The sequence below is a fragment of the Meleagris gallopavo genome, chromosome 1 (assembly GCF_000146605.3).
Source record: "Meleagris gallopavo isolate NT-WF06-2002-E0010 breed Aviagen turkey brand Nicholas breeding stock chromosome 1, Turkey_5.1, whole genome shotgun sequence".
NCBI classification, from domain to species: Eukaryota; Metazoa; Chordata; class Aves; order Galliformes; family Phasianidae; genus Meleagris; species Meleagris gallopavo.
This window is the reverse complement of record NC_015011.2, coordinates 90,196,980-90,212,798: the sequence shown is the minus strand read 5'-3', so window position 1 is coordinate 90,212,798 and position 15,819 is coordinate 90,196,980. Positions and strand designations below refer to the sequence as shown.

General features: G+C 38.0%; 1 protein-coding gene across 7 annotated transcripts in view; it reads left to right on the top strand.

The window, feature by feature from the left end:
• POU2F1 (POU class 2 homeobox 1) overlaps window positions 1-15,819 on the top strand; it is a 54,886-nt gene that overhangs the window by 7,622 nt on the left and 31,445 nt on the right. For 5 of the 7 annotated variants that reach the window (XM_019619962.2, XM_019619960.2, XM_019619968.2 and 2 more), the window contains exons 3-6: window positions 3,973-4,073; window positions 6,973-7,026; window positions 8,618-8,737; window positions 10,381-10,560. In XM_019619962.2, coding sequence (XP_019475507.1) covers window positions 3,973-4,073; window positions 6,973-7,026; window positions 8,618-8,737; window positions 10,381-10,560 — 455 coding nt within the window. The remainder of the gene's footprint in view (window positions 1-3,972; window positions 4,074-6,972; window positions 7,027-8,617; window positions 8,738-10,380; window positions 10,561-15,819) is intronic. The other 2 variants (XM_010721722.3, XM_010721736.3) reach the window with 2 other exon arrangements.

Sequence of the window (15,819 nt, the reverse complement as noted above, 5' to 3'; positions counted from 1 at the left end):
CAATGAGTGTTCTTAAAAGCTGTTAATGCAATAGTATGAAAGCCAAGGTTAATGTCTATGAAAGCTGTGGTTTTAGGACATGCATTGATATAATAGCAAAATAGTTAAGAATTTGAAATAAGGATTCTAAATATTCTTGTTTGCTTTGCTTCATTTTCCAAGGTTGAATTTCCAATTTCCAGAAGAGAATCTATGGGAAAAGGACCGTAAAATGTTTTTGATTTTCTTTTTAACTGCTAGAATTCAGGGCAAATAAAACTACTAAACTTTTTATTAATAACATGGACAAGGAAACACCAATTCCTGTATACTGGGCATCTGTCACAGGACAGATGGGGGAAATGTCAGTGCCGAAAGATGTTTTCTAGAGATTTTTGCAGGTGCATGCTCAAGTTAGTTTTGAAATATTCCTTCTCGCTGCTTGTCTTCCTTTCATAAGTACTTTCTCACACCCTATTCTGCATCTCTCCAGAACTGTAGTCCTTCACTCATCTTCCTTTCTTGAATTCTGATGATTGTGGTCTTAATATTTTGAAGCACGTTCTCCTGACTGCTGGTGCAGTGTTACCTTCGTGCTCCATTTGGCCCTATGTTTGTCCTCAGGAAGTGTAATTGGAAGACAGTAGACACTAATCTGAGCTCAGGCTGATATGGTACTTCATGTTCTGTTCTGTTCCCTGGGGTGGCCCTAAATGAGACAGTTCAGAGATTTGATTTGGCTGAAAAGTGATTGCACACATTATTAGTCTTCATCCATACCAGTTCTCTGGAGTAACTAACCACAAAGCTGAGTTTATGCTAGAATTTGGAGATGCTTAAGTTGCACTGAACTTTGGTTATAAGGGTGAAACTACATCCTAGTGCTCAATGTGATCTAACAACTTGCTGGAAGGGGGAGGCTTGTTTCCTTGCTTCTACCTCTCTGCCCTCCCCTGCTTTCCATTTGCTGTTTGTCAGACCCTAATCCTAAGTTAAGTTTTCTGTTGGTTCAGTTGGATGAATTAACTTGGTCTTACAGGAAAGGGAACAGTTAATGTAAAGGGTTTTCTACTCCATTAGCAATATGAATTCACTTGCTTCTATGTCCATGAACTATCAGAAGGAACAGAACAGTGACAACATGCCTGTACGTAAGAACATAGGAGAGATGGAAAACTGAGACTTCCCACTCCCACTTTTTTGATGTTGGTGAGCTTTCAGATCAGTTATAGCAGTAATGAAGGAGGTGTGATGGAGATGGGAATGACATAAGTATTTGTGTTAAAATCTGTTGTTTTGTTGTTGTTTTTATTTTTTTTCCATTTAGCTCTTACCTTGAACAAAAGCAGCACTCTGATCCTTCCATGTTCTTAGAATTGGTGACCTCCTGATTCTGACAACTCCGTTTTCCAGTCTCTTTACCAGATTTCTTGGATTCCACAGAAGTGCTGTTGCATCCTCCTGAGCACCTTAAGAGCAAAACTTGTGAAAATCTCAACTCAAAGTTCATTTTCCCTGCTGTTCTTCAAAAGATGTAGGCATCCTGTGATAATGTGAGAAACATTGGCAGCGTTCTTTCCAAAACTAAGGCTGCATCCAAAGGGGAAAGGGACTTCCAGATACCAAAGAAAGCTTAAGATACAAGTAGAACAGAGTAAACAGATGGGGTTTAAGGTGTGTTTTTTTTTGTTTGTTTGTTTTGTTTTGTTTTGTTTTTTTTGCTTGAAGTTGAGATTTGGATGGCATGGGGAGAAGGAGTTGTAGTCCTTTAAGAGTTGATTTAAGGAAAATGTTATATTCTTGATACCTTTCTAAACTGCTACTAGGAGAGTTATGAATATTTGGAATCAATGAAGTCTTTAGGCTCAATCTTAGAACTTGCTTAGCTCAGAATTGTCAACTGCAGGAGGCTTGTTTCAATTCTCCTTATCAGTTAGCAGAAACACTAACTAGTGTGTCTCTATACGTATGTATAGCAGTGCTTTTTTAATATAGTGCCATGATTTGAGGCTTTTTTTGGAAGACAGCCGACAAGAACTGTTTCAACTGTTTAAGGTGAGGTTAACAGCTAGTCCTCTCTGAGAAGGATAATTTTTTGTGACCCTTGAAAGTTTCTAATTGGAGGGAGGGATACCTGCCTTACAGTAGTTTTTTTTTCTTCCTCCCTTTCTACTTGGAGGTTCCTCAGCAAGGTTGAAAATACCTGATGAAAAGCATTTGCTTGAATAAGGAGGGTTGTAGATCCTCTTTGGACTACAGTATTTGTTTGTCAGGGTTTAATTTTATATGTTTACCCAGTCATCTTCTCACTTCCTTTACACTTCTGTACTGAGAGGATTCTGCATTTTACTCAAAAGAATGGGAACAGATAGAACTCTTCTAGTTCTTTCCAGCAGGTCGTCTTACCTACTTCTATTTGGTGAAATGCAACCAAGTCACATTCATTCAGGATTAGTTCAGACCAGTGATAGTCCTTCCATGCACTTTGTATAGGAACTTCGGACTCATTGAGCAAACTTATTCTACATAGTTTAAAATTTGAATACTTAAAGTGTCTGTGGATCTTTGGCTGCAACTGTAAGTCTGTCTGTAAGTATGTAAACCCTGGCTCAAGGCATAGAAGTAAAAATAGTTGACCACTTCTTCCCTCATAGCAGCTCCAACACAAAAAAAAAAACAACCCACATACATGGCCACCTTCAGGTACGACTTACCTTGGTGCTGGAAAGCTTGCATCTGTGTCTAGTTGAACAGTGACATAGTTTTTGGTAATCTCATCTATGTAAGCCTTTTTGTAGGTCAGAACAGCAGTATAAACTTATATTAGATATTGGGTAGTGTATTTTTAATCAAATTTTTCGCCTCCTTGCTTTTGCTGATGTTTCTAAGGAATAGCATCCCTCATTATTTAACAACTGTGATTATTTCTTATTAGATAATATAGATTTTTGTTGAGAAAAACAATGTAGATGATGGAAGGAGTTCAGAATTATGAATTAAACACCTGTTCATAAGCATCAACAAGATCTGTTGTGAAGATATAAATTTGCAAGTCTAAAGCCATTTGTACTTCATTGTAGACACAATTTTTAAGATAGCATAATCTATTCAAGACATTTCTTGCAGCCTGACAAACTCAGTGTCTTCCCTGTTGTCTTTAGCCACAGTAGGTAGGTAATATGCCAGATACAGACTGGTCATCCCTAACACTTTATCTACGCATGGAATAATTTTTCAAAGTTTATAGTTAGTTCCTCTTGGCAATAGGAAATCAGTTGACAGTTCAAGGGAAAAAAGTTGAGTTCTTTCTCTCACGTTCAGGTTATTTGCAGATATTTTGTGGATTTTTGTGTCTCCTAAGCTCTTTAGGAGGACGACAGCAAAGATGGATCAGGTTGTATTTATATGAAAGTGGATGAGAGCAGCAGCACACACAGTTATGTTATGTCATGGAAACTCTGCAGAAGTAGTCATGAAAATTTGGAGGGAGCACTTCTGGACTACAGTTTTAGTCTTTTGATTAAAAACTACATATAGGGTAGTTTTGTTTTCCTCAAGTATTACTTTTCCCACCATTAATGAGAGATGAGTACATACAAACTTTGTTCTTGTCACTTCCTGAACTTCAAGGTTGTATTCAATTGCTGAGTGGAGTATACGCGGGACTGAAATATGTTTTAACTTCAGCAGCTTGTAGTCATTTGATTCTCTACCATGGTTTGAGAATGATGGGGTAGTAGTGTACGCGTGATAGGTAAGGTGATAGAATTTAACTAAATTAGCTTAATATTTTCTTTCAGTTAACAGACGCTAAATCAACAAAGCCTGGAACTGACGGAACCCTTTTTATCCATCTCAGTGAAAAAGAAAAAAAATATCTTGTTACCCTTTGGAGTGTTTTTCTATTACGTTGTAATGAGAGTTATGCATATTTAAATCGTCTTTTCTCTCAGTAAAAATCATGGCTAACAGCCATCATCTCTCTTCTTCTAGGCACACAAACAAATGGCCTGGACTTTCAAAAGCAGCCTGTGCCTGTTGGAGGACCAATCTCTACAGCCCAGGCCCAGGCCTTTCTTGGGCACCTTCATCAGGTAAGAGAAGACTCATTTCAGAGCAAGGGTGACTCAAACAGGCACAAACACAGCTTCTCTTGTGTGTTCTCTTTCTGTGATTGAGTAGTCATGTAAGAGAACATATTGATAAACCATATGCTCAAGGTGCTTAGGTGGGAAAGTTCTTACTGTGTCAGTACACACTCCGTGATCTCCAGAGGTCCCTTCTAACGCCTGTGTTCTTATTGTGGTACTCATTTAATTGCACTGTGCTGTAGACTATATCAGATAGAGTGAGACCTACTGGGAGGAACTTTAAATGTGTCTTTCTTGGAACTTGCGATTGCCTAAAGTAATTAAAAATAAAGTTATTGGACATAAATGAAATGCAGTGTCAAATTTAATCTTTCTGATAAAGAATAGTGTTAGCCCACCAGTTGCCAAGATCTTAAAACTGCCAGTATGTTGTGATGAAAACAGAAATGATGTTGAAGGATATTCAGCACTAGGCTCTGATCTTTTGAGCTCTTATATATTGACTAGAAATATAAAATCATGGTACTTATTAAGCACATATGCTTCTGTCAGGTATGGTGTTTTTTTTGTTGTTTGTATTTTTTTCCTACAAGAAGTTGTTTCAGATACCTGTGTGTAGAATGATATTCAGCTTTCTGCTATGATCCCTCTGTTCTGCTGCTTCTGTATTTAGGGAATCAAAGCTGATCTTCAGATGTAGTCTGAAGTAAAATGGAACATACCTAGGAGAGGGGAAGCTTGAGCAGTATTTTTGGTAGCTTTTTTATCTGCTAGCAGTTGAAGTGTGAAAACAAATGTCCTAATTTCTTTCACTTCCTTGGCACCGAGTTTAAACTTTAAAATACTGTAGCTAATTGGCTGACCTTGAGTGCTTGAGGTCTGCTGTAGCACAGTTGTTGTGGTATAATTGACCTACTGAAACTTTTATACCCTATTAAAAGAGATCAGAATTGTCATTTTATTGTATGAGCATTCAACACTTGTCATGTAAATTACAGCCTAGTAGATTAGGCTGTATGGGACCTAGGGAGGAATGCCTACATCTGGATTTGCTGAACCTATAGGCTTCTGTAGGCTGCCTTTTTGTGTAGAGAAGCTGACTAATTTTCATCAGTTATCAGAATGTGGAGACAGATACAGCTGTCCTGAAGAATCTTATGGGAGCTTTTTAATTTTGTTTTAAATTGTTTTTTTTTTTGTTGTTGTTGTTGGTTCGATTTAGTCTTTGTTTTGTTATATTGGTTGATCCAGGACTGTAGTTTTTTTTAGCATGGTGCCATGTCTTGCTTGGAAAAATGTATTTATTTAAACAGTTCTCAGGATTGTTGTGACTTCACATTTGATAAAGCAGTTAATTTCTGGAAACTCTAGTTTAAAGACACATCTCAACTATTCTTGTATGCACTTATTGGATGTGTGGGACTCTACTTCTAAATTTCAAGCATGGCTGTTCTTTGTGGGATGTTATTCAGTCTTAGAGTGCTTTCCTCTAGATAAATGCAAAATATTGAATACTATCAGGAGCAGTTGAATTCCTACTTAGAAAATGTCTATGGTGGAAGGGGAGTCCAAATTGCATTCAAAGGCATGTTCAGGTATGTTCTGGCTGTGCCTGAGTGAGATGCATTCAGTCTTCATTATGTAGTTGATAAAATGATTTGAGTCTATTCTTTTTGATGGTAGGATATTATTGTGTAGTTTTTCTCTGCTTTTACTTCAGAGCTCATCATCAACTGTCAAACTATGCTTTCCTTATGGTAAGGATGAGTTTTCTTTAGAATATTTGCTTACACAGAGAAAATGTTTAGTAAGTCTACTAGGACTTCATCCAGGGTGGTAGAAAATACTTCCAAAGTACTCTTACGGGTTGCCTATTCAAATACTCAATTAGTAGTTGAACATACTTCAGTTTAAATTAAAACTCTTCTTTCTATGTTTACAGATATCTTTATGCTTTTATACAGTATTTTACATTGGCACATCTTTTTATAGAGGCCAGTACTGCATTTTGATTTGTTTTTGTTTTTTTTTTTTATTCATGTGTTGCCTCGTTTTCAAATGAGCTGTGACTTTCAAACATAGTCAAAGATGGACTTTGTTACAGGCTGTTACTCTGACCTCTGAAAGTGTTGGTAATTAAGTGCACAGTGTTCCTTCTGTATAATAGGAGCAGTGGTAGAAACAAGGAGAGATTGATTAAAAGAGTCTTTAGTAAACCAAAACTTAGCATTTGTTATACAGAAAAAAATTCTTATTGTAGATAAATGACACTATTCAGTGAGGTTTCTGAAACATCAGTTACTTTTCACTGGTAACACACAAGGGCTTATTTGGACTAGGCTGTTTATCACAAACACTGGATCCAAGTTTTGAGCATACCTGAATCAATACCACCATTGTAAAGCAATTCCAGTCCTCTATATTAATGCTTTTTTTTCAGTGGCTGCAAGCAGTTGAATGTTTTGATCTATGGAAGTGTTCTGTGCTGTGGGTTTTGTGCTATGCAGGTGATTGCTCCTTTTTTTTTTTCTTTTCTTTTTTACGGGGATGCAAGTGAGTGCAATGTGCATATTTGTGTAAGACCCATTCTGAAATATTAGTGCGATGAAGAGTAGGACATAGCTCCCTCCCCTGAAATGTGGATATTTGTACAGTTATAGGAGCAGTTAGACTGTCAACCCCAAAGTGCTGTCTTTCTACTCCGTTCCACTTTAATATTTGGATCTATGGCAGGAATACTTTTCCCAAGAGGTGGACAAATAAGACTGAAAGAGTTTTAGTGAGTGAAGCATTAGGAGTGATGTTGTTCTTGGGGTAATTTTTTGTTGCAATGGGGTAGTTCCCTCTTACACTTAGTTTCCTGTAGATTCAACATCACTTCTGTTTTTGCACTGTGTTGTAGGTCCAGCTCGCTGGAACAAGTTTACAGGCTGCTGCTCAGTCCTTAAATGTACAGGTAAAAACTGTTTCCATCTGCTGCTTGCCCTCCTCTTATTCTGCATTCCAGACAGCGTTAGAGATGGCCTTGAACCTATGAGATGTTGCTTTGTTTCCTCATTTTGATTGGTCTTGCAGGTGATAGGTATAGATGGATATAGTTCCACGAGTGTAAATGAGGATCAGCATTTGTAAGCATTCATAAACTGAGATGGTTAAAACATCCAGTGATCATCATTTTATTCTGACTTTCAGGTGTTGTAATTTCTCATGAAGACCATAAAACCCTAGGAGTGTTTCATGTTCTTCCACTTAACTTATTTTCAACATAGCAAGTATTACTTTGTCTTTATTTCTAGTGTCTGGGTATAGAGGTGTAATATAAGATTAGCTATGTAATGTGGCTAGTATAGATTGCTTGTATAAATAACACATAGTAAATTTACTGTAAGTCAGAGTAATTGTTCAGCAATGTATGTGAGACAACAAAGCTTACAAACTTACGATGCTAAACGCTTCAGTGTATCAGTTAATGTGCCACTTCCTCTCAGTACTATATTAAAGGGCAAGGGACATAGTATTATTGAAAACTGGTTTCAGCATTGCTTGTTATTAAAGAACGTAGGTAGCGCATTACATGAAATGCAATAGAATGTGGACCCACTTATATGTAATAACAATCTGGAAAGAAGAGGAGGTATAGTGACCTTCCTTTCTAAGAGGAAGGAGGCAGAAAATTGCCTTGGTTGCCATGGTAAACTTCCATCCCTGAGAGGGATGTTGGCAAACAGGCTGTATCTCCAGTGCAGAATGTTTACAGTCCTGCGCTGTAATTATCGCTCAATGACTGGCAGAATTAATCAGAGCCTTTATGTTAATTAGCCTGCTCTGCAGTCCCCAAAACAGGTGGTGGAAAATATGCAAATCTATGCAGAATTTTAATGTTCTGCATAACCAGTTTTAATTATCATAAAACTCTCTTCCCCCTCTTCATGCACTTGCATTTCCTCCCTCGTGTCTTTGCAATTTCTTCTGTTTAAAAAACAACAAACCATTTAAAATAAAGCAGTGTTTAATTAAATAAACACTAAACTTTGATTATTTAGAAGCATTGTATGCACTATGCATTTTTTTTTTATAAGTGGATAAACCTATGAGGATTTTTCTAACTAGTTCTAGTCAGCCAACAATATGATGACTTCGAGGTTCAGTATACAGATACAGAAAATAGAAACAATCTCCTTTCTCTCTTTCTATTGTTGAGGATTTTAGGCAATGAATAATTTTAACAACCTTTTCTTTCTTTATGGTGCAAGGTAGTGTCAGCTTCAGTTGCATTGCATAAAGTGAAATGAGATCTGAAAATAATGGCAGAGTCACGAAAGACTCACGAGTCTCTTTTTGTTTAAACCGCATTACCTACAGACTTGTTTGAGCAATCATAGCTGAGATGGTGGGCACATAAAGCCATTGCTTAAACCCACTCTTAAAATAAACCCAAGGGCTTTTTGTATGCAGATGAAAGATTTTTATTGTGCAGTGTTCACATAGCAGTGTTAGACATTAACATCTGTTTTACACTATAAAGAGTTGTATTTTTTCTGTCCTAGTCTAAATCTAATGAAGAATCTGGGGACTCTCAGCAGCCAAGCCAGCCTTCCCAGCAGCCTTCAGTGCAGGCGGCCATACCCCAGACCCAGCTCATGCTGGCCGGAGGACAGATCACTGGGGTAAGATTTACCTAAGCATACTGTAGCAAGCCTCCTGTCTGGCAGGTGATGGCAGTACTGCTGTCCCTGTACAATTATCAGAGAAGGTTACTGTCATTTCCTTTCACATAGGAAGAAGTTTGTGTGAAAGAAGGACCAAGAGGGAAAATACTTTCTTAGGAAAAGGCACCCTTTGGTCTGGTTTTGTTACAAAGTATTTGCATTAAAAAACCCATCTACAATGAAACTTAAAGTTGGTGTGCCCAGATGAATTGCTGAAGACATTACTGCAAGAGTGAGATGAGACATGCAAGCATGAGATTAAATTGTATTGGATACTTGAGTTATGAGGAACAAAAACGATGGAACTGCTGACATTAATTTTCTCTTCTCATACAGATTTCTTTTTAAGTAACTGTGGTGATCTGTGCCTTGAGCTTATTCAACTCCTCTGTTTTAATCTATCAATTCTGAGTTGTTAATTGCAAGGTTTTCTGTGGGATAGCTGTTGCTTAAGGATTACTGATGTTTCTAAATTGTTCTAAACGCCTTTAGTCAAAACAGAAAAGAAAGTTCTGTGAATGGGCTGGTTAGGTTAGACATCTTGCTTCCGTGTTATCTACTTTCCATCTTTAACAGTGTACATGTTAATTAGGAATGTAAAACAGTTGTTCTAGTAAAGTATTTAGGATTTGAACTGTTAGGTTAGGTCATCTCTGCAGATGAATGAAACTGCCTTAATTTCATGTTCAGTTGTTAAATCGTGTAAGCTAGTTTGCAGCCAACATCCTATTTAGTTCTGGTTAATTTAATTGAAGGTTTTAAAAGTAAGACTGTTTTAGTAATATGCTGGTTTTAATAACTTATTTTTGTCATTCTCAAAACATATCAGTTTCTTTTATTTTGAGTATTTGCAGTAGTGAAACATTAGGACTCCAGGTCTATGCAGATATGGGTTGTAGTAAATGTGAGCGTCAAGATTCATTTACATGTAAAGGAGAGACTGCTGCCACCTGTTTCACAGAGATAATGCGTGTTTGGAAAAGGAAAGGGATGTAAACTTGCCAATTCTATTCAATAATAAAAAAAAAAAGAAGCAGATGGGGAGACTTGGAGAAAAACAAATGGAGCTCATGTTCTTTACTTATATCTTAGGGCATAATGGAAATGATGGAATATGGCAGGGATTCATGCTAATGTGAAGCAGCTGGGGTGTTATCAGTTTGTTCAGTAGCCACAGCCAACATTCCTGCTTCTCATTCATCTGGCTAATCACTTGCTGTTCTTCTGGGTGTAAATTTCCTTTCAAGGCTTGGCGATACAATTCTTTTCTTTTGCTTGCTACTTAATTACCTTTTTCCTGAGTCTCCTGGTAGAGTTGAGGAGAAAACTTAGTAAAATTAGATTCTGTGGATTGCAGTAAGTGCAAATGTTTCCATTCATGTGGTTTGGTTTATATCAGTTCTGTGGTAGGTTGATTCATACAATGTGTTGAGTAGCCAGCTGACCTTATTTAAGGCCAAAGTCATTGACTAGTTCATGGCTAAGCTGTAGTAATAGTTCTAGGAACGTCTGGTTAATATAACTAGTAATGGGCTAGCTAATGACTTTGTAGCTAAAGTGGCTCTTTCCATTATTAATGGCTGTTTTCTAATTATTTATAGCTCACGTTGACGCCAGCCCAGCAACAGTTATTGCTACAACAGGCGCAGGCACAGTTGCTGGCAGCTGCAGTGCAGCATTCAGCCAGTCAGCAGCACAGCGCTGCTGGTGCCACCATCTCGGCCTCTGCTGCAACGCCGATGACGCAGATCCCTCTATCTCAGCCAATACAGATTGCACAGGTGAGGCTTGAGAGGGTGGAAAATGAAGTTTAACAACTTGCATCATTGAAGTAATATTTTTATTCCTTATTCAGTTGAGTGTCCAGAATCTTTGAGGTACTGTTAGTATTTCCTTGTTCATCCGTAGCTCTGAGATTGATAGGTATAGCTAAGAATGTAAACCAGCTGCTTATCAGGTCCATTGAGCTCCTGAGTTAGTTCGAGAATCTGTCCAGATGGGATATTTTCTATATTTCCTTTCTTGTAGTCAGCTTGAAAGGGAGAAAAACGAGTGTAGAAAGATGCCCATAGAAAATGCCATTGATGAGACCTATGTATAGGGAGGAACGCCCACAGTATCACAAAAGATATTGCTTGGATCCAAACAACAAAATGAGAGAGCTGAATAAAGGCAACTTGATAGGTTTGTTTGCTGTTTTAACTTGGTGCTTAATGCTGAGAGTAGAGTGACAAGGAATCAGCACTCCTGTTTTTCCAGAGAAAATCTTGCCAGAATGAGTCCAGTGTTGGAATCTGTCCAATTCTATGGACTGCTGCTAATAACCTGTTAATTCTTTACTCTGAAGAACTGCTTGCCAAGGAAATTTTGTTTACTTTAATCTTTCAGTATTGTCTTAATTTAGTTTTGAGAATGCAGCGCCAGTGACTCAAAACTTAGCATGTGTGGTGTTGAAACTCTGTAGATTTCTGGACAAGGGGAACCAGGTGTAGATTACAGACATCATGAGTACTACCTGTAGGTGATTGTTTTGCCAACATTGGAGTCCATCTCTTCATAGGCTAAGGTTCTTGGTATGTAATACTGCAGTTTGATTGGTCTAGCTGTGCAAAGTATGTTGGGTATGTAATCTCCAAGGTTACTTCTTACACTGAGCAGCCTTATAAGACTGGCTGACCTCAGAATATTTTCTCTTGTGTTCAACTAGGGTGAAGTGTCTAAGTAGTGAAGATGATAGCTGATTAAGTAAAACAATAGAAATGTCACAATTATTTGTGAGGTCCACTGTTGAAATGTGCTATTCCTTTATTGCAGTTGTCCACCAGTGGAGTAAGAGCCTGGTTCTATCATCAGTTTTGCATTGGCTGAAGTGGACTGTGATGCTGTTCTGAAAGTTCTGACCTCTGTGGCTGTCCTTTTAGAGGCCACTGGGGTGCCAAACCAAAAGCCCAAATTCAAAAGCCAGTGCTGATGCCCACTAAGCCTCTTGGTGCACTGTGACACTTAAGTCACATGAACAAATGACTGCATTTAGCAAAGGATCGCAATTCAATGTCATGATTTGGAGGTGACTCAAAAATATAATGTTCAAGGAAACTTAATACCCAAGACCATCTCTGTTTTATTAAGCGTTTGTTTGTAGGAAATGAAGGAGTGGAAGAGGAAGTTGATGTTTAGCATCCAGCTCCAATCTGTGCATCTGTCAGAGTTCTTATCTGATGTTCTGCAAATCTTTTACCCTAAACTTAAATGATCCATAGTTGTGCCTCTTGTTCTTCACATGTGCAACCTAAGATAGGAGGTCTGCTTTACTGAACCAGTGTTAAAATTTCATATCAAATCTGTACCTTGACGTTTCTGGCTTTACACTTGTTGCAAATATGCCAGCAGTGTGGTTGATATTGATACTTCTAGAGGCAGTTTTGCGCGTGTGCGAGATGTTGCTATCCTATTCTTCCACTGTGTTGAGATGCTGTGAAAATACGTGAAGCATTTACAATTACTAGTTCAGCACTGTGGGTTTTTTTCTCCAGAATTTCAAAGTCTTCAGAGAAGGATTTGAGTAGAGTTGAAACAATCGAGCATATGCCATCAAATAAACAACTCACTTTGGAAGATCTGGTTTTGTGTGCTTGAATAAAGTAAAGGTTCTCTGGAAACAAATAGCAAGTGATCATGCAGTTGTCACCATATAAAGTGTATTTGTAGTGCAAGTGGAACAAATTAAAAGTTTCACTTATATACTGAGAGATTCCTAATTTCTTAACCATTAGGTTTAACAGTTCATTTCAGGATAGGTTGTTCCAGTTTATGCATAGCTTGGTTGATTATTTTGCTTCTCTTATCATAAAAGTGCAGGGTGTAATTTGTGCAGCTGTTGGACATAATTTGTGATGTTTTATGGAAAACTTCCACAGTGTAGGTTTGTAGTTGGATACCACTTTGCTTTTCGACCCATCTCAACACCTTTCTGTGAGTGGTGCTCAGCTTTGTGTTGCTATTGTAAACACATAGCTGATTACACAAATTGCTGAGTGTTTATTTTATTTTATGGTTTTTGAATAATTGATTAACTGGCAGGTCTCTGCAGCAGGGGGATTACCATATTTATTTTAATTAGCTAATTGCACAAGCACGACTTCTTTAATGTGTGCTGCGGTTAATGTAAGGTATCTGCTGCAGAAATCTGGTAAGATGTCAGTACTGCTGCTGTGAGCTGATGCTAAATCGTCACTAAGCAATTGTACCAAGTTTTGATTTCTTTGGAAACTTCTTTGCTTGTTTTCAGGATGCATCATCAGAGTTTATATGATGTAAACTTCAAAATGGCAGAGATACTTAAGTTTGTGGTGAAGTTCTTACTTAAGATAATGGTATTGAATTTAGAACTTTGGATTTAAAAAAAAGTCCTTGTATCAAAATGTTCCACTCTTCTTGGCAGAAATAGGAATTGGATTGGTTTGATCTTTCTAACTTCATGGGAAACACGAGAAAATTTGCTTCCTCAAAAGTCTTTCCCTCTCTTTCTACATACTTGTTTTCCAAATCGTAATGTGTATAATTTCACAAGGAATAGCCTAAGAAAACTGTGTCAGAGATTGTTCACATGGTTGATGTCAGGAGATTTTTTTGTAGAGCTACAAGAAAATAATAAATCTTTCCAGAGGTAGAAATAAAGTTGGATTTCAAATGAATTTGAAAGATTGGTGGGGCTATTTGAGTGAATAGCTTTGGAGGTGGTGTTTCTATTCTAAGTTACATAATTATATTTCTATATTTAAACAAGACTCAGTCAAGATACCATTTACCTAAGCAGATTCAGAGAAAAAGATTACTTACACCAGTTCTCTTGACACCTCAGTTTTAAATTTTTCTCATATTAAAGTGTAAGAGTCTGACAATAAGAGCTACTATGTTTTAACTGGGTACCCTTAAACAAAAAGTTCTTCTATTTGAAGAACAGATATGCTGCTGTGTGATTGTCCAGTCTTTTGGCTTGCCTGGTCCACACTGTGTGAAGAGGAATTGTCTTGGCCTGCATATATGTACATTGCTCCGAAAGTAATGCCTCCTACTTGCTTCCATGGAAATGATAACAGATACAAAGAACACAACAACACTGTTTGACCAAGTTCTTAGAGGCAAATCTGTTTTTTCACATAGTCACCACCATTAGCTCTGCATTTTTTTCCAGTTGAACAGGAGGCTGCATGCTACACTTGTTAAAAAAAAAAAAATCTGTACTGGTGGAGGTGACTCACTGTCACTGTTGTCACTGCTGGAATGCACCTCTCACCACCTCACTGTGCTGCCATCCACTGTTTGGTCTTCACAGCCGTTCTTCAGGCATTGATGAATGTGATTGGGTGCCATTTTTCCTACACGGAGGAATTCAGTTCCACACCTTTGCTTCTTATGCGCTTCCATATTCGACACCGTTTTGTCAGGCTATCCCTTCTTCAACCATCTGTCGTACAGCAAAAACATGGGAGGGTTCTACCTCTGCTGTCATACCACACCAGCATCTACCTCTGATGTTGTGGGCCAACATAATAAAATAGGAGGCATTGCTTTTGGAGCAGCTATCATAAAATATAATATAGTCAATGTCTGTAAATTACAAAATTTATGTTGATTTATAATGGTTTTTATTAAAACATACAGAAAAGAGGAACAAAGCCAAAAAAAAACCAACAGTGGAATATGTGACCTACTCTCATATTCCTCTATCAACATGGAAAGCATGGCTGCATAATTCTTCTCTGTTCACAGGACTGTGTTTAGCTAGTGTATCAAAATGCGTAACATTATTTGCCATCACTTGAGCTGGCACGGTGCTGTGCCCTGTGCCCTGGCTTCAGCCCAGCTGGGGTTAGCAGCACACTGATGTTCTGTTGGTGCTGAGGCCCAGGCGGGCTGCTCAGTGGGAAGAGCCACTGCCATGAGGGTCTGGCGTAGCATGGGGTGGGTAACATTGTGGGCTGTGCTGGGCTGCATGCGGGCTGTAGGCTGGACATGCCTGCACTACCATACACCCTGTCCTGGTTTTTAGTACTCTTGGTTTGTTGTTTTTTTCTTCATACGTACTTCTTTCTCTTGTGGTTTTTCAAATCATTTGAGATATACTATGTCATTTGGGAATTTCTAATTAGCTTGCTTTAGGGGAGGAGGCCCACTATCTCTGTCCATACTTTTTTTTCCTCAAAACTTTCTTCTTAGCTCTGTTTTTTGGATTTATACTTTTTTTTGTTGTTATTTTCATCTTTTAGCCTCTCTTCATTTCTTTTTTTTCCCACCCAAGATTCTCAGCCATAGTCACCTTGCCCTATTTGTTCTATTTCTTTCTCTGCATTTAGTTCTCACATCCAGTTCTGTGTGAGACCCACTGTTCTGGAGGGTTTGCTCAGTCTGGAAGGGTGACCAGTAGAGAGTAATGAGTATCAATAAATGAGTAGAGGTTTGTGTCGCGTTGGGCTCAAGAAGTAGGAGATTTTAATAACATTTCTAGCCAATATAGCTTTTAACATGAAGCCAGAAGAAACTTGGAACATTCCTGGAAGAAAAAAAAAAAAAAAAGGAAGAAGCCTATCTTTTAAGGAAGGAAATTAGCCTCAGTTCTGTAGGAATGGTTGCAGTATCCAAATTTTCCAAAAGCAAACAATACTATCAACTTAAAAACACCCTGTGCCATGGGGCCTTTTGTTATTTTGCCATTTTCTTTTAAAATAGAGGTTTCCGTTGTTTGGTCAGTGCCATCTGGTGTCTGTCTGCCATATTATTATTCAGCGTACTTTTGACTGAACTTGATGAAGTGGCTGATGGCCAGTGCCTTTATAAATGCAGGTTAAGTAGTCATTTTCTTGTAATGCATGTCTTGAGGTCTCATGAGTCAGTGGATTCTTTAACTCCCTAACTGCCTTCCTGACATTCCCATCTCACCTCCTCAGAAGATTGTTGGAGCTTTTAAGTCTTAGTTTAACATCTTAAAAATAACATAATGACCCAGACAGATATATATTGCGAATCGTTGTTTTGTTTGT